At 43.7% G+C, this 25,059-nt stretch overlaps 1 protein-coding gene across 1 annotated transcript in view; it reads left to right on the top strand.

Moving 5' to 3' along the window:
- Positions 1–25,059, top strand: part of sema5ba (sema domain, seven thrombospondin repeats (type 1 and type 1-like), transmembrane domain (TM) and short cytoplasmic domain, (semaphorin) 5Ba) — a gene marked incomplete at its 3' end in the record, with an annotated part of 276,170 nt that overhangs the window by 171,293 nt on the left and 79,818 nt on the right. Inside the window, exons 6-9 of the mRNA XM_080478145.1 lie at positions 7,299–7,361; positions 8,047–8,145; positions 8,485–8,698; positions 19,275–19,560. Of these exons, the coding sequence (XP_080334271.1) occupies positions 7,299–7,361; positions 8,047–8,145; positions 8,485–8,698; positions 19,275–19,560 (662 nt within the window). The remainder of the gene's footprint in view (positions 1–7,298; positions 7,362–8,046; positions 8,146–8,484; positions 8,699–19,274; positions 19,561–25,059) is intronic.

The following is a 25,059-nucleotide window of genomic DNA, read 5'->3' as shown; positions in this document are numbered from 1 at the left end:
ACTAAAGTATGATATGCAAAAGCAGAAAGATAAATAAATATTTATCATGTGGATGAATGTAACTGGGAAGTTGGGACATTCCCATTTGTTGGAAGTGTTTTACCTGAGACTTGAAAAGGTCCATACCTTTTTCCCTGGACTTACGTAACGGGATCTTGCCGAAGGAGAAATAAACAGTGCAAACTTCAGTTGCATCAGTTTTATTATCATCTCATTGCAAAAACACTTTGAACAACTTGGTCCCACAGATAAATGATGAAATCATGCTTGTAAACTAAAAATTACCAATAAATTCCATTGCTAGAGCTGTAAAAAAAAATGCTGAGATTTTATGATAGTTAGCTGCCTAAGTACACTAAAGTAATGAGAGGAAGCCGTTACTGTCGTAAAGGAGATTTCCAGAGTGCATCATCAGAAAATGCTCATGACAAACACCTTGAGTTTCTGGAGGCTTTTCAAAAGCTCCCACTTTGCCCAATTGGACAAATTTCTTTTCTTATTTTCCAACTTCTAAGTGGGAACTTTTCCTGCAGCAGAAGACTGAAATGTCTAATTCAGTCCAGGAGTATGAGACTGATTGAATCTTTAGTTTCCACCATGCAGTCAAATATGAGTTCAATTAATCAGTGGTTCCTATTTGAATGTAGATGTGAATTTGTGGGTGTTGAAGCCTTGTTTACACACCAACATTTCAACTGATAAAACACAAAGGTACAAAAGCTTAAATGGCTGAAATTATAAGTAGATTACTCAACAATGTAATCTGCTTCAAAGGAAAAAAGAAGCCTAGAAAGATTCAACCAAATCATGAAAATGGCTTTAAAAAGTGTTTTAAACCAAAAAAAGCTGAAACTGAGACAACTGGAGAGAAAATCTCTGAAAATGGCAAAATAGCTCAAAACTGGCAAAAGGTGATTAAACAGCAATTATACTTATTTAAGTTGTTTTTCCAGACATTTCTGAGTCTTTTTTCTTTTATATTATTGTGTTCATTGTTTGTTTTTGTTCCAATGTTGGAACATTTACAAATAAAGTATTATTTAAAAAAAAGCAGCTACAATTACTATAAATTGTTAAAAGATAAATGTCAAACAGTTAGAATGGCAAGAAAAGGTAGAATCTGCAGATTTCAAGAAGATAATAGGTAACGACATCTTAGTCTTTCTGAAATGGCAAAATAAAATTAGTCAAAACAGTTGAAATGACAGCCGAAGAGCTGTGTACATGTGTACAATGTTTTTCTTTGATAAACTTGCTTTATTAACGGGTGAAGATTGACTTCTGCTACACATCAGGCGTTATTCTGCATCACAAACGAAGAACTGAAAAACCAAACAAGCACCTTTTACATCAACACGATGTAAAAGTTGTCACCCCCCCCCCCACCCCCCCCCCAACGCGCTCCACGCCCCCCCCCCCCCCCCCCCCCCCTCCCCCCCCACCCCCCCCCCCCCCCCGGATCGTGGAGCTTTTATTCATTCTGCTGATGGCATCCAGGCCATTCACCGCTCGCCACGGAGGGGAGGAATCCGAGGGAGAGGACGTGGAGAATTGGTATTCTCCCAGCCTCCGTTTGAGTGTGGCTTTGTTCCAAAGTGGTGTAGAAGATGGAGGGTGGGGTGGTGGGGGAGAGGGTGGCACTTTCTGGTGAAGGTCAGCAGGTTAAGCCGATGGGGATCCGTGGAGACGGGGCCCCCGCCTATAGGGCGGCGATGCTCCAGGCCTGTGATTCATGCCGATGGCATCCATCTTCTTTGTGTGTGTGTGTGTGTGTGTGTGTGTGTGTGTGTGTGTGTGTGTGTGTGTGTGTGTGTGTGTGTGTGTGTGTGTGTGTGTGTGTGTGTGTGTGTGTGTGTGTGTGTGTGTGTGTGTGTGTGTGTGATGACGTCACCCCATCAGTCCTGTGGCGGGCTGACAGAAAGGCTGCTGTGGAGGACCAATGTTTTCATTGCAGCATGTAAAGCAATGGACCGCCGCGGAGGGGGCGGGGCCACCGGCTGAGTGGCAGGTGCCACAGTGTTCGCCCGGCTTGGGGGGGTGGGGGTGGGGGGTTCTTCAGGCTGTTCTGACAGAAGCATGAGAGAGAGCGACTCGAACGTTGAGACCCAGCTGAGGGCGTGAGCTTCTCTTTGTGATTTCTTATTTCTTCCTCCACTTGGTGTCGGAGCTCAGGTTTCATTTTAATCACAGTTTACTTTATATAGCCGTCCCCTGCTGCTCCTTCTTCTTTTCCACTGCAGTCTGAAGCAGGTTAATTGAAGAGAGCTGCTGTGGGAGACAGGGAGATGAGCTGTAACTATCAATACGGGCCAGAGCTCACTCACTGCTGCCGCCCCTCAAAATAGCTTCATAACATTCATGAATTTGTCTCAATCTGTCCTCTAATCTACACCCACTGTTCCATTGTGGGTTTTTTCACGTGTTTGTCCGTTAGTCTTTTGTAATGTTTTTAAAGCTGCTGTAATTGCCACATTAACATTTCCAGTGTGGCTCTGGTGAATCATAATTAATACCTAACCACACAAAGTTGTGGACCTACCTAAATATGTTCTAGAAATAAAAAGCATCTATTGATTTTTAGAAAGAAAAATCTCTGAGGTTACATTGAGACCTTGTTCTCATGACATTTTCAAGTGAAAATGCTAAATTGTGGTTGCGTTTTAGGTGTCTGTTTACATAGCAATGCCAGCAGACGATGAACACGCCACTTTTTGAAAATGTTGTTCTTCTCCCTGTCCGTAGTAAATGTCAACACAGAATTGGAATGTTGTAATGATTTTATTAATTTTTATGACATTTAGCTCGTTGAATGAGCTGTACAATACTTCACTGTAAGACAATGTGAATTAAATGATAAGAATTGGCTTGACAAATTCATTATTTATTTAGAAGGTCATTTTACTGTTGCAAACAAGAGATTAGAGAATTGGTCACCTTCACAAAGCAGCTCCTGATAAAGATGGCTTTTGATTGGACGGAGAGAGACAGAAGCTCTACACCTCTTCAACTATTTTCATGTATGAGTGACAGCTCACTGGAAGACCCGTTTACACGTCTCTTCGTGGAAACGCAAAACGTTTCTTGTGTTTTGTTTGTCTGTTAATGCGACAGCGGCGCTCAGAGCCACTCAAAACGCTCCACCACCGTGTAGGCCGAGGAAAAATGTGAGAAGTGTCACGACTCCCAGTCCATATTCCACTGAGGCTTGGTCGTTTTACTTTGACAGTCACCATAACAACAATCCAACTTGGTACTTTTATTTTGATAGTCACAGTAATAACAATCCGAGTTGGTACTTTTATTTTGACAGTCACAGTAATAACAATCCGAGTTGGTACTTTTATTTTGACAGTCACAGTAATAACAATCCGAGTTGGTACTTTTATTTTGACAGTGACAGTAATAACAATCCGAGTTGGTACTTTTATTTTGACAGTCACAGTAATAACAATCCGAGTTGGTACATTTATTTTGACAGTCACAGTAATAACAATCCGAGTTGGTACTTTTATTTTGACAGTCACAGTAATAACAATCCGAGTTGGTGGTCTGTCCACTAGAATGTCAGTGTTCTCCCAGTGTTCATTGTTCTCTGCTGCGTGTGTGTGTGTGTGTGTGTGTGTGTGTGGTGGTCCCTTCATCTTTAACAGTTCATCTAACTCAGAACTTTCATTGTGTTCTGGGCCGCTGTTGACATGACGGCGGTGCTGAAAACCCAGCTTTGTGAAAACTGCTCCAACTCTGTCACCATGGAAACGGGATAAAACACAACTTTTGTGAAACACTGCTCCTGCACATGTGGCTGTGGTCAATAGTTCTTCTGCACATGCTCAGTCGATGGAGTTTGCATCATATCCCTGTGCATTTATTCATTCATTCATTCATTCATTCATTCATTCATTCACTCATTAAATATTCAATAATTCATTAATTGGACTTGTTCAGCTTTAGGTTGCAGGAAATGATGAAGAATCTCTTTGTAAATGTGAAAGTCGTGTTTCCCTCCCGGGGTTTGGCAGCACAAACTGTTTTGGCATTGTAATCAAAAAACAATCACCGAGTCATGAATTGTCTATAACTCTGAGCTTAGCATAAACCAAGAAGAGAAATCCCAGGACAACGTGCAGATGTTTGCCTTGCTCATTAGACTGCGGGTAGTACTGCTCAGTCTGGTGTTTTCACTCATTAGCAAGAATTTATGCAGCGGCTAATCATCCAAAATCATGAACTTCCACTGCTTGCAAGCAGTAATGATAAAGTCCCATGATGTATGAAATAAGGGATCTATTTATATACTTGGCAGATTAAACTCAAGCTTTTTCCCAGACTGAATCTGGCTATTGTGTCCATTCATCCATTTTCCATGGTATTTATCTTAGAGTTGTGGGGGGCTTCAGTCGGTGAACACAGGGTCCATCACAGTGCAAACACAGAGAGACAGACAGACACCAAATAAATGTCCAAGCAACTTCCCACATTCCCGGTTGAAGTTTCCCATTTGGACCGTTGCCAGCTGTGTTTTTCTCTCCAACTGTTCAAATCTTTGTTTCTCACAAATTCTCCTTAATGTTGAAACGATTAAAGCTTTCTCTGATAGGGAACCTTATGTTGCTGGCTCTATAGCATCTTATTCACTCGAAAAACTACTGATTACTAGTTACACCTTTAAAAGTAACTTAATTACTTTGCTGATTACTTGTTTTGAAAGTAGCTAAGTTAGATTACAAGTTACTTTTTAGTTACTTTCAGGAGCTGCCGACAACACCCCGCATCGTCCCAACATGAAAATGAAAAGACTCTGCTGATCCCTGCCTCCTGCACCATGTTTATAGTTTAACCTTTGACCTCCTGCTGGTACATCTTTAACCTTTAACCTCCTGCTGATACATCTTTAACCTTTGACCTCCTGCTGATACATCTTTAACCTTTAACCTCCTGCTGGTACATCTTTAACCTTTAACCTCCTGCTGGTACATCTTTAACCTCTGACCTCCTGCTGGTACATCTTTAACCTCCTGCTGGTACATCTTTAACCTTTAACCTCCTGCACCATGTTTATAGTTTAACCTTTGACCTCCTGCTGGTACATCTTTAACCTTTAACCTCCTGCTGGTACATCTTTAACCTTTAACCTCCTGCTGGTACATCTTTAACCTCCTGCTGGTACATCTTTAACCTCCTGCTGGTACATCTTTAACCTTTAACCTCCTGCTGATACATCTTTAACCTCTGACCTCCTGCTGGTACATCTTTAACCTTTAACCTCCTGCTGGTACATCTTTAACCTCCTGCTGGTACATCTTTAACCTTTGACCTCCTGCTGGTACATCTTTAACCGTTAACCTCCTGCTGATACATCTTTAACCTTTAACCTCCTGCTGGTACATCTTTAACCTTTGACCTCCTGCTGGTACATCTTTAACCTTTAACCTCCTGCTGGTACATCTTTAACCTTTAACCTCCTGCTGGTACATCTTTAACCTTTGACCTCCTGCTGATACATCTTTAACCTCTGACCTCCTGCTGATACATCTTTAACCTTTGACCTTTATTCTTTGGTGTATTTATATCTGAAACATACTTTTATTTTCACATTTTTACAATTACTGTTATTTCTTTCCCCGGTGATGAAGTTGTGGTCTGTTGTTGCTCTAATGATCTATTTGCACTACCGGCTCTTAAATGATAAATGGACTAACTTTTCGCTGACAGCAGCCCCAAAGCGCTTTACATAGCTCATCACATTCACCCATTCACACACACATTCACACACCATTGGAGGCTTAGCTACCATTTTATTAAGTCTTTCATTGGTTGATTGACAAAAGCCGGGCCTTCCTGCCAATATATCGTTTTACCCTGGAAAATTACAAAAATAGTCCTTGTCATTGCAATGACGAGGTTTATTGATTATGTTTCTTAATTCCCATTCTTTTGTGTCACCTGAACACACCATGAGAGCGAGTTGGCCCGTGATTGGCTGAGAGTGGAGAAGGGGGCGGCTCAGTGACTTTGAGAAGTAACTTTAATCTGATTACTGGTTTAGAAATAGTAACGTGTTAGATTACTCGTTACTGAAAAAAGTAGTCATATGAGAGTAAAGCCATCACTGATAAGCTCGATAGAATTTTCCCAACTTGTTCCCAATGCTTAACGCAGCGAAAGCACCCGGAAGTCTTTGGCAGTTGGTTGTGAGATCTTTAAAACAGACTTGGAATCACTAAAGTTGACGTAGAATCCTTCAACTCAAACCCTTTTAAGTAAATCTAGGCTCGATCATCAAATACAAGATCCTGATTTTTAACCGGTACCTTGACTCTTTAAACTGCACATGGGTTTTATTTGTTTGCAGGTAACAGGTCTTGGCTTCACCATATGACACACTTTGCCCCAGGACACATCTACATGTATAATCTGAAATTGTCCATAAAGTGTTTGCAAGTTCCAGTCAGAAATTCTGACCCAGTTTGTGTTGGCTCTTGGCTGGCCTCAGGCTGGCAGGTCTCACTGACTCTGGTTACAACTTTACCCCACCAATCAATCGTCCTGGGAAAGCAAGATCTCGATAATAATCTCTCTGCACTGTCCCCTTTGGGAGAGGAAGTAATAAAAATCAACAGATTTAGAGACATATTGATGAATTTTGACTTTCAGACATTCAGCGAGCCTTCCTACTGGGCAGCGAGATCAGAGCAGAGGAGGAGATGGAGGAGGATCTGGAAAAGGAGGCTAGTGACACACAGCAGGGGTCCCCTGGCACCTGGTCATGTGCAGTTTTATGCCAAGTGACGGACATCTTTCAACGCTCTTAACAGGAGCCAGTGCAGCTCCGGTGGCCAAGCAGCCTGTGTAGCATGCATTAGAGTGTTTGCAGTGCAGCCGCCTGCATCTCTAATTAGGCCAGGCATCTAACCATCAACGGGAATATAATTGGTCAGTAACACTGATGGCGTGGGGGGGGGGGGGTGAGTGCTGCAAACTTTTTGAGGGAAAGAAGAAAGGAGAAGAAGATAGGGAGAAAGCCATTTACATGCTAATACCGTCCTTAGCTCTTCAACTGTCTTGTTGCGCGCCTTTGCCCGCTACCCTCCAATAAGCATTTGGCTGGCGAGCCGGTCGCCATGTTTACACAATAAACAAACAGCAATGAGGTGAAGGTCTTTTCATACATCTTTTCCTTTTTTTCCAGCGTGCCTACAGCATTAGCAACAGTTTGTCGTTGCGTAACTGTTGTATATGTCTGCAGGACTCAGCTGACTGATTCTCGGCCTCTTTGTCATCTCGTTTCTGTTTCTCAGGCGACAGAATGGGCACCGGACGAGGAAACCAGGAGGTCCTGTCAGAGCAAAGGCAAAACAGAGGTAACCTCCGTCACCCCCTCCAATTACAACACTTCATGTGAGCGCCGCCGGGCTCACACAGAGGCCATTTTGATATCTCCTAGCTGTTGTGGCAGGGTCCTTGTGGCCTCATGGGAGGGCTCCAAACAGCACAGTTATTTCAGACCCTTCAATCAAGAGTTGTTTTTCTGGCGGAGGAGAGAGGTTGAAGAGAAGAGAAGGGGAAAATGTGCACAAGAGAGCCAGGAGTGCGATAGTGACACCCTGAAAATGACTTCCTTTCAAATATACCCGATAACAATCAGTGGGGTCTGTTGTCTTATTTAGATTAGGAGAAGCGATCGCAGTGCAGTTTTTATCTGGCGGTGCCTATAGAGTAAAGAAATACACCAAACTCTGCAAACAATCAATTTTTTTTTCTTTAACCTGCATCATTATAATTACGTCGTTCCTGAGCCACTAAACACACACACAAAAATCTATTTTACACCTTTGTTACAACAGATTTGATGCTTGAGTATCGATGTCACAAATTGGCCTCCAGCAAATTATCTGACATTGGATTCATAAAAGCTCAGCTTTTGGTTGCATGCCAGTCCTGGTACCAGAACACTCGCTCCATTGTTCTCCTCCGCATTTAGCAAACCGACTCAGCTTCTTCTCTGCTGTAAGCTTTCCTCCTCCTCTCTCTTTTCACTCTGTGCAGATCGAATGTCAGAACTACATCAGAGTCCTACTGGTGAACAAGACCGAGGTCATGACTTGTGGAACTAATGCTTTCCAGCCACTCTGTATCACTCGAGAGGTACAGTCAAGCATGTGTTTGAGTGTGTGAGTGATAATCTGGGTGGGATTTGGGATGAAAGCAAGAGTGGGGGGGTGGTTGTCCATCAGATTATAAATGAAAGGAAATTTTAAAAAATACCAAGAAAAGCCTCAAATAGGTTTAACAGAAACAGACTTCTTTAGAAGTCTGTTTACTTTTCGTTATGTTCTCTGTTTCCACAGAGTATTTTTTCAAACTTTTGTTGAAGTCAAAGTTAAAGGAGTAAATGTAAAATGCATGTTTGTTGCCACGATTCAAGAGGCGTCACTACGATGAACCACCTCTCCACCTCTCATCTGGATGTCGGTGTCTGTTCAGGTGGGCAACATGAGCAGCGTGTTGGACCGTGTTAATGGCGTCGCGCGGTGCCCCTACGACCCCCGCCACAACTCCACGGCGGTGGTGACGGAGAGTGGGGAGCTGTACGCCGCCACCGTCATCGACTTCTCCGGGCGAGACCCCGTCATCTACCGGAGCCTGGGAGGAATGCCACCTCTCCGGACGGCTCAGTACAATTCTAAGTGGCTCAACGGTACGAATCACTTATATTACTGCTTCTTCTGCCTTCATGTTGATTGATCTGTGAGAAGCTGCCAGTGTGTAGAGCTTGAAAATGAAGGTCCATTTAAACTTTGTTCCCAGCAGCCACGGCAGCCCCGTTTCAGGCCACCGTCAACAAAACGGGATGGACGTGAGACAACGCAGGGGGACGGGATGGGCAAACGTAACTTGTTGTGATTGCCGTGGCAAATTTTTAAACTGTCAAACAATTGTGCCGCGGCGCGAATGAGAAACTTAGTAGCCCGTAGCAAAACGGGATAAACGTCACAAAACGTGGCAGCACGTAATTGGCCGTAATAGAACTTGGAGGCGGTCCGTAGTGGGACGGGAGACTTACAGGAAGTGACGTTTAGTGCGCGTACTATCACGGTTGTTTCACGGTTGCTTTGTGTTTTATCACGTCGCGCCTCGCTTCATCACGCTTCTCACGGCGTGGTTACGGTGTATGGTCGCCGTTTCATCACGTTCAATCGCAGCTTATCCCAGCGTGTGACGGTTTATGGACCCGACGTGTTGCGTTGTCCTCCGGTCTGCCACGGCGCACACCGTCTGGGAGGAAGCCGGGCCGGAGGGGAGTTTCATTGGAGTCTGAGCGATGAACGACAGAACAGCTTCTACAAGCTCTGCTACTGAACAAGAAATCCAGAGGAATGTCTGCACCCAGCAAAAGTCTAGGAGACAATGATTGCTTCACTTTTGGTGGCTCTTTGAGGCATAAACGTGCTTCACAATGGTCCACATTTCATCCGTAGGAAGCCTTGACAGAACGTGAAAGACCTTCCTCAGAATTCCCCAAAATCCCACGGCGCACTAAGTTTTGGGCAAACGGGGCTGCCTTGGCTGCCGGGAACATAGTGTAAACCTACCCTAACAAAGCAGTTACTCTTCTTAAGTCGATCTTTCACGTATCAGTACTTCTGCTGAGTATTTGTTTTTTCTGAGCACGTTTTACTTTTCTCCAAACATTTCAAGATATACATATCTTTAACGCCTTTAGAATTAGACAAACTTAATTTAACTTAATAAAAGATCTGATTTCAGTTTGTGGGTGAAAACGATGTCTGTTACACAGAGAGGCTGTGCACTCCCATTCTTTATAGCCTATTGTTCTCCGCCAGCATGTGTGTGTGGTTTCATTACAAAAACAACCAACAGCACCCACTAGTGGCCAGGCATGCTAACTGCATCGTGTTTTCATGTAAACATAAAAATAATGCATTGGTTTTAAATACCACTCTAAGACTCTTTCCATTACATTATTCATTCCCTCCATCCTGGATGCTGGTGAACTATGTATGTAGCCACAGCTGCTCTGGAGCAGACTGACGGAGGAGAGGCTGCTAATCTGACCACCACCAACCACTCACTCTCTCACTACGTTCACCCTCTGACCACTACCAACCACTCACTCTCTCACTACATTCACCCTCTGACCACCACCAACCACTCACTCTCTCACTCATTCACCCTCTGACCACCACCAACCACTCACTCTCTCACTCATTCACCCTCTGACCACCACCAACCACTCACTCTCTCACTACATTCACCCTCTGACCACTACCAACCACTCACTCTCTCACTACATTCACCCTCTGACCACCACCAACCACTCACTCTCTCACTACATTCACCCTCTGACCACTACCAACCACTCACTCTCTCACTACATTCACCCTCTGACCACCACCAACCACTCACTCTCTCACTACATTCACCCTCTGACCACCACCAACCACTCACTCTCTCACTCATTCACCCTCTGACCACCACCAACCACTCACTCTCTCACTCATTCACCCTCTGACCACCACCAACCACTCACTCTCTCACTCATTCACCCTCTGACCACCACCAACCACTCACTCTCTCACTACATTCACCCTCTGACCACTACCAACCACTCACTCTCTCACTACATTCACCCTCTGACCACCACCAACCACTCACTCTCTCACTACATTCACCCTCTGACCACCACCAACCACTCACTCTCTCACTACATTCACCCTCTGACCACCACCAACCACTCACTCTCTCACTCATTCACCCTCTGACCACCACCAACCACTCACTCTCTCACTCATTCACCCTCTGACCACCACCAACCACTCACTCTCTCACTCATTCACCCTCTGACCACCACCAACCACTCACTCTCTCACTACATTCACCCTCTGACCACCACCAACCACTCACTCTCTCACTCATTCACCCTCTGACCACCACCAACCACTCACTCTCTCACTACATTCACCCTCTGACCACCACCAACCACTCACTCTCTCACTCATTCACCCTCTGACCACCACAAACCACTCACTCTCTCACTACATTCACCCTCTGACCACCACCAACCACTCACTCTCTCACTACATTCACCCTCTGACCACCACCAACCACTCACTCTCTCACTACATTCACCCTCTGACCACCACCAACCACTCACTCTCTCACCCAGGCAGTTTGGGGTTCAGTCTCTTGTCCAAGGACACTTTGGCATGTAGACAGTCAGAGATGGGAATGAAACTCGCAGCCTTCCGATTGGGAGATGACCACTCTACCAACCGAGCCATGCCGCCCTACAATTGGTCATTTTCAAAATCTTGCTGTGTAAACACAAAAACATAGTTTCATCAGAAAACATAGTTTTCTCTTTAAACGTTGTGTAAACGGAGGTTTTAAATATGTTTGGTTAATGGATCAGCTTTCAAATGTTTGTGCTTTTGTTTTTATTTGAGCAAACCTTTAGTACTTCAGACCCATCGGTTCAAACCAGATGTAAAAATCTCGAGACATTAAAGGCCACATCATAAAAGCTGGTTGTACTTTAGAACTCTACTTGAGTTCTTCAGCATGTTTCAGAACCTGTACTGTCCTACAGAACCAGAGGGTAATGTAGGACAGTACAGAACCAGAGGGTAATGTACTGTCCTACATTACCCTCTGGTTCTGTGTCGGAGTTTGACAGCTTCAGTGTGTATTTGGTTTTCATTGTTTTGCATCAAATGCCAGATATGTGATTGTAATCTGAAGCCTTAAATCAATTCAAATCATACAGACTTGTGTTTCTTTCACCATTGTGCGAAGCCTGTCTGGAGCTCCAGATGAGCCAAGTCTGCACTTTCTCTTCCAACACCATCGTGTCTATTGTTACAGCCAAGACAGATCGACCCGACAGCCGTGTTTTCAGAGGATTACAAAGACTGTGTTGATTTGGAGTTTTGAGTGTGAAGCACATAGTACAAGTTAGACGTAGGCATCGCTGGGATTTATGAAATGTTGGAGAACATGAAACGCGTCAATCCCACTAGTGTCGGTGTCAATAATCTCCCGGCCGTTGCTTTACGCTGGACCTTTTCCTGTGAACGCTTCATCCATTCGCACACTTTATGGATGGACCTTCAACCCAAACAGGCTGTCGTTGAGTGTCGTTGATATGCAGGAACACCTAAAGAACTGGCTTGATGTAGTGCGGCTCAATGGGAAGGAGCTATTTTCAGCATGTACGGTTCTGAAAGTAAAGGTCAGATTCATTTTCTGTGTCAGAGGCGGCGTTAGACGACTAACACTTGATTCACTCGCCAAGCTTGGATGGAGATGAAGCTCTTCTGCTTTAATTATCGGGACAAAAGATGAGCAGCAGCGCGTGAAAATATATCTTTCATTCATTCTATAATCACGCCGGCAACAGGTTGGGGAGTCTGTATTTTCTATTTTATTTTGTCAGTTGAAACATCACAGGTGACAACAAAAAGTGATGTTTTAATGATCAATTTTAATCACATTTGTCCTTCAAAAAGTAAATTACACATTAAAGCAGTTACAACATGCCATTTAAGATTTGTTCCTTTACATTACTGACACGTTCAGCAGGGATTTTCTTAACTGTTTGATGTGATTTGCAGTTATTGACATGATTTGTCCACAATTCATGTTGTTACCTACTTTCAGAAAGAGCAGATTTGAATGATGTACTTACTTAAATTAAAATGGAATTTTGTTCGTACTTTTTGTACATGACACTCAAACAAACAGGACAACATTTACAAAGACTTCTATACATTTTTGCCATGTTGCCATGGAAACCATCCATCCATCTTCTTCACAGGACAATGGAGCAGATCCCAGTGACTTATGGGTGAGGGCAGGATCCACCCTGGACAGGGCAAACACAGAATGCACATGCACTGGGGGAACGTATGCTATGAAAATTAACAATGGCAAGTTCACGCACATTCATATGGACAGACGAGTCCCAGGAGAGTCTGGACTGGGAGTCATGACACTCTGAAGGAAACATTGTTCTGATTGGCTCTACTGAGCATGTGCAGAACAAGTGTTTACTGCGGCCATGGGAAGAGTTTTCTCAAGTTTCCATGGAGACAAAGTTGGTTTATTTTCAAAAAGTTTTGCCTTTGGAGCCATTTTAAAAAATTATATTTTTGGTGGCTCTACGCACTGTTGTTGTGTAAACAGACACCCAAAAGGAGTGTAAAGAGGGCCTTAGTGCTTCCTGTCACTATTCCTCTGGTTTGGTAGAAGGTGTCTCACACTATCTGGACATGTGAATAAAACTCATTGGTTTAAATTGTCAACACAATCATCTCAACCTGTTGTTTCATGCTTCCATTCCTTGATTCCATCTGCTGGAACCATAAAGCGCGACAAACATTCCCAGTCCCAATTTCATGAACTCAAAGAGGCGTCCTGAGATTGCAGTGCAGTGTGCATCTAGCATGACATGAAACAGATAAAAGCATCAAGTCCACTCAGTTAAAAAGAAAGAAATGCCTGAAATGTTGTGTTTGATACATAACCTGAAGGAGTATTCCATCATCAGAGCTGTTCACGATTAATTACACTCAAATCATCAGCTGTAAAATTAACAAGCGTCCTCACGTCTGTCTGCCTTCTGTATGATGAGAAGAAGGAGGGAAGGAGCGACAGGATCGGCAAAAAGGTGTGTGTGTGGTTGTGATAGAAGAGGGATGAGAGGATGAGGATGAGGATGAGAGAGAGGCAGAGATCGACTGAGGAGTCAGTGAGGGATGTAATTATTCCTCACAGCAGAGAGAGGGTGAAATTACAACACACAGCATGCTTCACGCCATGCAGAGACTCCGCCTGCGTGCGCATGCAGGCTGCATGTGCTTCCATGTGTGTGCTGGCACACACACACACACACACACACACACACACACACACACACACACACACACACACACACACACACACACACACACACACACACACACACACACACACACACACACAGAGGGAGCAGCAACAAAGTAGATAGTCTCCCCATCAGCATATTCACAGCCGGCTACACACACATTCATGCACACATGTGGCGCTGCACTCAGCCGAAGCCGCGCCGCTGCTCGGATGAGTCGACGAGGGTTACAGAGGCGTGTTCTCGCTGGATTTGGGGTGTGAATGAAAATCTCATTTCCAGCTCTAAGCCTGTTCAGTTCAAGAGAACCCAAAGGCAGGAAGGGGGTCCTGGATCTAATCAATCTGTTCCCTTATTGGATTGTTCGCCTCCCAGGCGCTGACCAACTGTTTCCCATCATGCACCTCTGTCACATGGACTGATAGAGTTGCCTGTGCAGTCGCCTAAACAAACTGTGCTTGCTTCTCGCAGTTTTGCCCCCTGACTTTATATGTAGGGACGCGTCTATGAGTTATCCAGTCATTCAAAATGGGCCTGGACACTTCTCATAACCAACAGACAGAATATTTTCTATTTCAGCACCAAAAGTTTAGTCATTCTGAACCTTTCTTCAGCTTTTCAAGCACATTTGAACACAGCATTGGTGTAATTATTGAACTAACTGTTTTGTATTCAGTGACTACATCAAATGCAAGTTATGAGAAATGAAAGTTAACTAGTTGGTACTTGGTAAAATAACTCCAACTTTCCTCAACCACATAGCATGCACACAAACTGGTTCAAGCTACTTAGATTTGTTAAACTGTGTTTTTGGACTTTGGGAAGAAGCTGGAGTGGCCACACATGCCCAGGGAGAACATGCAAACTCCACACAGCAAAGCCTTAAGCCAACCCTGACAGATACAACTGGTCCCCTTCTTCATAAATACATGTTCTTTATGTTCTTGCAGGATCTTATGTGTGGATTTGGGATTATTTCTGATTGAGTTGGACCATCTTCTGATGCTTCTTAATCTCCTGCCATTATAACAATCTGTTTACCTCTCAGCAGGCCACAATATATATATATATATATATATATATATAGAAAACAAGGATTTTCTTTTTTAATTGACAGTATGTATATATATATATATATATATATATATATATATATATATATATATATATATATATATATATATATATATATATATATATATATATATATATATATATATATATATATATATATATATATACATACTGTCAATTAAAAAAGAAAATCCTTGTTTGTCACACTTGCGCCCACGCAGCTTCAGTAATATTGTGCAGACTGTCAGCTGCCTCTACCCTCTGGCTGACACACATACACAATGCATAAACATGTAGGTATACAAACACACTGCAGCATCAGGCTTACAGCACACCGCTGATGTCTACATAAACACAACTACATCCATCACATGACTCTCCGCCACAAAGAACGTGGCAACATCTTTAACCCCGGTCGTAGTAACGCTCGTCAGCACCAGTCAACTGTTTGAATGGGGATCTTTACACAAAATATTTTCATTCATAATATTTGAATATGCTTGGGACACAATTGATAAAAATACAGACTAATAAAGAGAAGATGCAAACTGGATAAGTTGAAGAGATGACTAGTTTGCTCATTAGCCACTGCAGCGTTTACTCGCCTGATCTAATAAAGGTTAGCACGTATTAAAACCGCTGCACAAGCTGAACAGTTTGATTTACTCACAGGACACACTGAACATATGAACACAGACATGTACAATAACACACTCACCATTTCACATATAGAAATATGGAAAATTCTGTGAATCAATGTGGCGGAAAATAATGTGGAGAGTTTATGCTAATGTATTCATGTACAACACATAATGTGATTTACAAAATCTGAAAGCATTGTCTGTGTTTTCAACACATTTGAGGAGGAGGTAGGAATGGGCGCAGTCTTTGGTCGCGATGCAGCCGTTATCCTGGTGAACTGGCCGTTATCCTGGTGAACTGGCCGTTATCCTGTTGAACTGGCCGTTATCCTGGTGAACTGGCCGTTATCCTGGTGAACTGGCCGTTATCCTGGTGAACTGGCCGTTATCCTGGTGATCTGGCCGTTATCCTGGTGAACTGGCCGTTATCCTGGTGAACTGGCCGTTATCCTGGTGAACTGGCCGATATCCTGGTAAACTGGCCGTTATCCTGGTGATCTGGCCGTTATCCTGGTAAACTGGCCGTTATCCTGGTGAACTGGCCGTTATCCTGGTGATCTGGCCGTTATCCTGGTGAACTGGCCGTTATCCTGGTGATCTGGCCGTTATCCTGGTGAACTGGCCGTTATCCTGGTGAACTGGCCGATATCCTGTTGAACTGGCCGTTATCCTGGTGAACTGGCCGATATCCTGGTGAACTGGCCGTTATCCTGGTGATCTGGCCGTTATCCTGGTGAACTGGCCATTATCCTGGTGAACTGGCCGTTATCCTGGTGAACTGGCCGATATCCTGGTGAACTGGCCGTTATCCTGGTGAACTGGCCGATATCCTGGTGAACTGGCCGTTATCCTGGTAAACTGGCCGTTATCCTGGTGAACTGGCCGTTATCCTGGTGAACTGGCCGTTATCCTGGTAAACTGGCCGTTATCCTGGTGATCTGGCCGTTATCCTGGTGAACTGGCCGTTATCCTGGTGATCTGGCCGTTATCCTGGTGAACTGGCCGTTATCCTGGTGATCTGGCCGTTATCCTGGTGATCTGGCCGTTATCCTGGTGAACTGGCCGTTATCCTGGTGATCTGGCCGTTATCCTGGTGATCTGGCCGTTATCCTGGTGAACTGGCCGTTATCCTGGTGAACTGGCCGTTATCCTGGTGAACTGGCCGTTATCCTGGTGAACTGGCCGTTATCCTGGTGAACTGGCCGTTATCCTGGTGATCTGGCCGTTATCCTGGTGAAATGGCTGTGGAAACAAGGAAAAAGACAACTTTTCAACAACACTCCGATTCCGTGGAAACGGGGAAGAAAAACACTTTTGTGGAATGCTGCTTCTGCACATGTGCAAACAACAGCCCCCACTAGTGGCCTAACAGAACTGCATTGTTTTCAGTGTTTCTGCAGTTTTTGTGGAAACATATCTGCTGGTAAATGTGAAACTTTTTGAAATGAAAACGAAGAAAAAAACGAAGCGTTTCCACTTGAAACGTTGTGGTGTAAACGGGCTCTCAGTTGCTCTGAGGAATACGTGTGTCTTGTCCAAAGTGCTCCCAGCCTTTTGGATCACTTAAAGCTACATGAGAGAGGCTCACAGATAGATGGACAAAAGTTTCTGCAGAATATCTGCAGTTATTAGACTATGAGTTCCTTGGCCACCGGCTGCCCTTTAAACAAACCTTGATTTAAGCTTAAAGAACTTTGAATCATTTCCTCAGCTGATTGTCTTTTTTTTCTACCTTCTTTTGACTCTACAAGTGGTTTGAATTTGTGCTCGCTCAGTAGAAGCGGTGGGTCTTATCACAGATGTGAAATAGAATTAGAGAGTTCCTGTAGCTGAGCGGACAGCCGTTTTGTCTCTTCCTGCTCAGTTACAAAATCTCATTCCCCTATAAAAAGTCTCCCTAACCCCCAAGGCACATCCCATCATGGCCACTAACAGATCATTTCCACTGTGTGTGTGTGTGTGTGTGTGTGTGTGTGTGTGTGTGTGTGTGTGTGTGTGTGTGGGGGGGGGGGGGGGGGTTGGAGAACTGAGTTTGTAATATCAGCATCTTTTGTATTTTTTTGCATTTTGTATACATTTGTGCATGTATCACTGCAAATTAACGTGAGGAGCTTCCATTAATGTCGGTCTGAGTGTGCCTGCGTCTGATTTCTCTGACAGCTAAGGGGTCCCAGCGGGAAAGTAAAGCGACAGTAGCAGAGCAGTATTTCTCTCCGTCTAATCGATTCTGGAAACCGTTTGTGCTTTTCTGCCGGAGAACACATGAGCACAAGAAAATACTTTTTTGATGTGTTGCAGCCAAAACAACAGCAGCAATGTGAAACCTGAAAATGCCAGAAATATTACAGAAAAAGATCAGTGATGGGAAACATGAAGCATCCAATGAAAGAAATTTCAACATTTAGCTTCAATTAACTTCTAAGCATTTAGTCTTTAAATTCCAAAATACAGAACTACGTAAATAGAAGAGGTCCGGCCAGCTCAAGATGAAACTGGGCTGAGTGAAGACATTGGACACTCCTGCTGTAGAGAGATACTCTTTAATGCACAATGTCTTCCTTCTTTCCACAGAAATACATCCAAGCAAAATATTCAACATTGATCTGCTGTCAATGTTCAATTCTGTGATCTCATTGAAGAATAGTGCACTCGACATTAATTGTTCCGACATTCAGAGTATATGAAGCAATGTAAATACAGATAATCCAAGAGTCTATTGGATTAGATGACTTTGTTGTATTCAGCACCATATAAATTAAATAGATCAATCTATCATCTCAAGCTGCTTTATCCATTTGGGGCAGTAAGGAAAGTGGATCCATCAGCCCAAAGGGAGAATATGCAAACTCCAATCCGAAACTGGTCTATTTTCTCTGTGAGTGCAAACCACAATCCTGTAGTGCAAAGTGTGTTGAGTCAAGTGTGTGCAGGAAAACATGACAGTAACGGCCTCGTTATTTACTCTCCTTTACCTGATAATCCAGAAAGCCAGGGCATTAATCATTGGCAGTGTCACTAGGGGCAATAAAAGCAGCACAGGCATCAGGTTAAACAGACACAGCTCCATGGATTTACCATCAAAACATCAGACAGATTTATTAAAACCCATTTTTTACCTTCACCTCTCGATGCTTCACCTCTCATTTACAGGAATGCAGTTTTTCCAGTCGATAACAAAGTGTCCAGGGTCAAAGCAACAACATATACAAGACGAATGTCGGGAGTGTTTTCTGCTTCCCTGGAGGACTCCACAATGATCCTCTCCTCTCTCCCCATCCTCTCTCCCCATCCTCCCTCCTCCCTCCTCCCATCCTCTCTCCCCATCCTCCCATCCTCTCTCCCCATCCTCTCTCCCCATCCTCCCATCCTCTCTCCCCATCCTCCCTCCCCATCCTCCCATCCTCTCTCTCCCCATCCTCCCATCCTCCCTCCTCCCTCCTCCCATCCTCTCTCCCCATCCTCCCTCCCCATCCTCCGATCCTCTCTCCTCCCATCCTCTCTCCCCATCCTCTCTCCCCATCCTCCCATCCTCCCTCCCCATCCTCCCTCCCATCCTCCCATCCTCTCTCCCCATCTTCCCTCCCCATCCTCCCTCCCATCCTCCCATCCTCTCTCCCCATCCTCCCTCCCCATCCTCCCTTCCCATCCTGCAGAGCCGCACTTCATCTCAGCCTACGATATCGGCCTCTTCACCTTCTTCTTCCTTCGGGAGAACGCCGTGGAGCACGATTGTGGCAAGACAGTCTACTCCCGTGTGGCGCGCGTCTGCAAGAACGACATCGGCGGGCGCTTCCTCCTGGAGGACACCTGGACCACGTTCATGAAGGCCCGGCTCAACTGCTCGCGATCCGGCGAGATCCCCTTCTACTACAACGAGCTGCAGAGCACCTTCTACCTGCCCGAGCAGGACCTCATCTACGGCATCTTCACCACCAATGTGTGAGTGAACACCGACACACCACACCGCTGTTTCCATGGAGATCTTTGGGTTCTGATGTTGGATTAGTGATTGCGAACTTCTTGGAAGAGCACTAGAGACTAGGGCTGCACCAATACAACTTTTATAAAGGAGTACAGGTACAAGGACTAACCTTTGGCTAGTAGCTAATACAGAGTACCGATACAAGTATTCAATACCATAAAGCCTAATTCATAATACATATGCAAACAATATGTGAAGACTATGTGTTGCTGTGAACCACCTCAGCACAGCCTGTGCATCAACGATATGCCTCCAACCTTACATTCTACAGTGCAGTGCGTAGACTGAGCAACTGAGTTCTGTGTGTCATCACACTCTCCAGCTCGCTGTTAATGAGTGTAATCACGTTTAGCATGTAGCATGTAGCACAGCTCGGAGTTACGTGCCGAGCAGTTAAACTACTGAGCGACATCGGACCAACTCTGCTGGTCCAAATGTCTCTGTTGATTAAATTGTTGTACGAAGTATATTTCACTCCTCTGGATATTTTGGCAGAACATAGACTGCAGTGTGTCCTACTTTTATCATTCTCAACAATATTAAAGAATCTCCAAACGGACATTGCTTGTACTCTCTTGCGTACCTTTGGGCGACATTGCTGATGCATGACGTCATGTCTCATTGATCAATTTACAAGTATGAGTACTCCGTGCTGTATTAGACCCGATACTGGTATCAGTATCGGTGCATCCCCACTAGAGATCCCTTGTTTATATGTTGGGCTTCAGTCTGTGGAGGCGTTAAAGAAACACAGTCGTGTCATCGACCCTTCATGGAGAGAAAATCAGTTGCATGCAGCCACACCTCGTCAGATTTCTGAATGTTGATCCACAGCATTATTTTATATTTAGGAGATTTGTTTTCTGTTTGCAGACTCCCACTTTGTTTACAGTTATTTTAAACAGTTTGGCCTCTCGGATGAACTGTAAAATGCCTTTTTTTGTTGTATGGAATAGTAAACAACTAATAAACAGCAGCAGCATAACAGTTGATCTTTCAAGTATTTCAAGGTGAGAGTTGGAAAAATAATTTTGCTGTTATGTCAATGAGACTTTGGGAATTTTATTTATATTTTCAGTATACATATATCATTTATTTAGATTGTAAGCAAACACTTGCATAAAGTCTGAGGGAAAAACAGATTTTAATGGAAAAAAGAAAGACATCTTGAAACAGGCACTTATCAAATTTAACTGCTATATATACTGAAATGTTATTGGGCCACATAAGAGTGAGAAAAGAGGAATTTTCGTCATAGTGGGGGAATTTCAATTAAGTATATAATGAAATTTAAAGGACAACTCTGTGAAACAGCTATAAAACCAAACAAACCACCCATAGATACATCATAAAAACATCCTAAAACACACATTTCAATAGAAATCACAGAGTAAAACTAGTTGAAAGCAAGTTATTGGACAGTAACTTTTAAAAAGCTCATTCAAAATGAAATGAGTTGAACAGAGGGATATTTAAAACTTGCTCCAAGTGGTTACTGGTTGCAGCGTACAAACATAATTTGGGGTTGGCTGTTGCAGCAACATATTCTATTCAGAAAATACATGAAATCCGACCAAAACTGACGACTTGATGTGAGACAGTGTGAGTTAAAATTCACTGAAGGCTACTTTTACTGCTGTATCTGTGATTTCTCTGCAGTGTTGTTATTTTGTGAACCCCAGTGAATGAGTAGCTGTTGCTTTAGGAGAGAAATAAGTATTTTGTTTGTAGATTTGGTTTTCATCTCGAGTGCCAAAGCTCGGGCCACATATTTGACATCGGTGCTCGAAGTGTGCACAGATTCTATTCTAACAGCTTTTTAGTCATAGGTACTCAACCATATGGTTAAAAACAGAGACAAAGTGCTGCTTAACATCCAAAGTCTGCTGTGCATGGACGCTTTCAGAAACATAAAAAACCCTGCTGTAATATCGCACTTAGCCATGCATCGCTCCTCAACACTGCTCTTAACGTGGAGGAGAAAGGATGAACAACCCGGCAAAACAAGCTGCAGCTGTGCAGAAGAGCAAGGATATTAATGGGGCACGGTGACACACACACACACAGTGACACACACACACACACACACACACACACACACACACACACACACACACACACACTCTTCAGCACCTTCTCTTTTAGCTCTCAGATGTCATCACTTCATAAGGTTTCTCCACCATTCTTCCAGTTAAAGGGGTTCGGAGCTGCTGCTAATGATCATTGCGGATGCCTGCAGCTCCGCACACCGACTCTCTGTGGTGTTTGATTGCTCCAGGTGGGAGTGGCACACATCTCATTACAGGAAGGAAGCACCGGGCTCCAAAGCTTCTTAGATATTTATTCAAAGTGTAATTGCATCCATTGTTTTCCTTAGTTTATCTAACCCTAAAGTCCAGACAAAAGAGTTACTGGAAAAATTCCATTGCTGCTTCATAGCAGATTAGATATAGGGAAATCTGTATAAATATTTATGATTTCCTGGGTAGAGGTCTTTTCTCAAGTCAATATCATGTTGAGAAATCCACTCCGCCTTCTAAATACTGAGAAAAACACCATTTACTGCAGCGATGACCCTGATGTTTCCACCGCTGAGTCGGCTTTTTTTTGGTTTAGTTTTTTTTTTTTTTTTTTTTTTTGGGGGGGGGGGGGGGGGGGGGTTCAGAACAAAGGAGTTAGATAGTAATGGAGAAGTAATCACCTTCACACTACGACACCTTGAATAACTCCACACATCTGCACTCTTAAGCTTACAGATCACCATAATCACACATCCTTTATTTATTTGGCCTCTACCAGGACCTACAGTGCCGCGTTAAACCGTCAGGAAGGAGCAAGGTAAAAGTGACACGTAACCATGAAGTAATAGAGTCTGGAAGTCAACACTGTGTAGCTCAGAGAAGTCCTGGAAGTGATGCTGTGGACTCAGAGGGTCCATCCAGCCTGAATATCTCTCAAAGAGCTGTGGTTCGTTCTGCAAGATGGTTGGAGAACCTCCCTGCAGGGTGTCCATATTAAATATGTTTGCCTGGAAGTTTCATGGGAATAAAATTTAATTTAATTTTGTTTTAAAGTCAAGCGCTCACCCAAAACTTTTAATGCTTCTATTTGTGAAGTTTAGATCCTGTACAGTGGGGTAGTGGTTTGCACTCTTGCCTCACAGTGAAAAAATTGCTAGTTCAAGTCCAGGCTTGGAAATTGCATTTTCTCCCTGTGCATTCGTTAGTCTGGTCCAACATCCAAGTCCTCAATCATGGCTTTGGGGTTCAGTGGTTGATTTCAATTTGATTTTATTTCTACAGCGTCAAATACAGCACAGTCATTTCAACTCATTGTTACGCAGAAAAAAAACTATTCTAAATGAGCACGTAGAGCTGGAATGAAAAGAATCCTTTTAACAGGAATAAACCTGGAGAACCAGGCTCGAAGGCAGAAACTTTCTGTTGTTTTGGATGGATGGATTGAATATTTTCATCTTGTCCTATACTTTACATTTTCTCTTTTTCCAACACTTTGAGCAAATTCATTACAGTAGAATTTGGATTGAATCTATCGCAAGCCTGGCAAAACGAACCCATGAAAAAGCTTCAAGGGAAAAGACATCGTTTTTGCGTCTTCATTCCTGAAACTTTCCACGTTTACACTGCAACGTTTTGAAAACAATGTTGTTAGCATGCCAGGCCACGATTTGGAAAACACACAAACATACGTGCAGAGAACAAAACACTCGAAACATGAACACTGGGAGAACACCGGCATTCTCGTGGACAGACCACCAACTTGGATTGTTATTACGGTGACTGTCAAAATAAAAGTACCAAGTCTCAGGAGAATATGGAGTCATGACACTCTGGAGGAAACATTGTTCTTACTGTCCATCTACTGAGCATGTGCAGAACAACTATCTAATATAATACGCTGAGTCAGAATATTTTCAAAAGGTTCCACTTTGTTTCAAAAAGTTCAGAGCATCGTTGCCGTATAAACAGAAACCCTAAACACAATGGAAGTTTGGTGTTTTCATTTATAAATGTTGTCGTGTAAACGAGGCGTTAGTTTGATTGTGGTTCGCTCTGGTTCAGTCTTCCCTACTGAAATGATATTTTATAAAATGGAGGCAAATGTGAAGCAAAAGTGGAGGAAACTTGCAACATGTCCAACATTTCATTGTGTTCTCGAAACAATTCCCTGGAACAATGGCGTAAATGACCAAATATAATATTGCTTCCTATCATAATTCACCAGATTTGCCCCTGGAGTTGGAGTCCTGTGAGATCGTGAAGAGCTGACAGTTGTTCTTGGACTGTACTGTGTGTGTGTGTGTGTGTGTGTGTGTGTGTGTGTGTGTGTGTGTGTGTGTGTGTGTGTGTGTGTGTGTGTGTGTGTGTGTGTGTGTGTGTGTGTGTGTGTGTGTGTGTGTGTGTGTGGTATTCAGATGTATTCTGCGCTGTGTCGGGGGAGACGTTGAAGCCTGCTTCCCTCCCTCTGCTCTCTCACCTGTTAAGCTGCTGGTATTTGACACGACACGCCTGCTTCCTATCTGCCTGCAGACATTTTTTTCCTTATAGATGGAAATGGGGCGAACAAGCCAGAAAAAATGGTCGAGAAACAAAAGAAATGGAAAAATCAGGGGGATAAAGAGAGAGAAGGAGGGAGGGAGGAGGAGGAGGAGGAGGAGGAGGAGGAGGAGGAGGAGGAGATAAAAAAAGAAGAGGAGGGAAATGAGCGGAGGTAATGAGAAAAATCACTGAGCTTCGAGCTTTTGTCTTTTTTCCATTGTCCCCTCCTTTTCTTTTTGAAGGGACTGGTCGGTCCTCCCTCCAAACCTGCCTCCCTCGTCGGGGTTGGATATGTTAATGCAATCACCACAAACACTGTCTCCATCTGTCTGGCCTAAATTGAACAGGCTCGCAGCTGCTCCCAGGAGTTCGGGGCTGTAAAACAGAACTGGAAGACTTGGAACAGAGTAGTTATCCCCTCTGTCTGCGCACAATCTGGGCCAGGCCTCAGTACTGTAAAGCAACTCTCTCTCTTTCTCTTTGTGACCCCACTGGTGTGCTCTGGTGGTCTGTGAACCACTCCATGACATTTGTTCATTGGGTTTTTACTCTTAAAATGTCTCATCACACAGAAAAGCTCAACAGGCTTTCTGATGAATTTACTCCTCTCTCTTATGGGAGGATCCACTGTCCTTGGTTTTATGTCATTGCAAAGTGAATTCTGAAGCTTTGTGTTGGGCGCAGATTTTAGTTTTTATAGACCAAACAGTTACACAAGTAGGCCAGTGATTTTAGTGTCACACTTTCATGAAGGCAAAGGATATTCTTTTCACATTTTTGTCTTTTAGATGCACTTTTTCCAAGTTTGTGATGCTGACCCGCCTGGAGCTGACTTCAACCATGTGGTGATGTCTTTGGATGGCAGGGTGAAGCAAAGCAATGCACACTCAGGGAGAA

Source organism: Lipophrys pholis (genome assembly GCF_963383615.2).
Source record: "Lipophrys pholis genome assembly, chromosome: 13".
Classification (NCBI taxonomy): domain Eukaryota; kingdom Metazoa; phylum Chordata; class Actinopteri; order Blenniiformes; family Blenniidae; genus Lipophrys; species Lipophrys pholis.
Note: the sequence above shows the minus strand (reverse complement) of the source record. Positions and strands in the feature narration are given on the sequence as shown.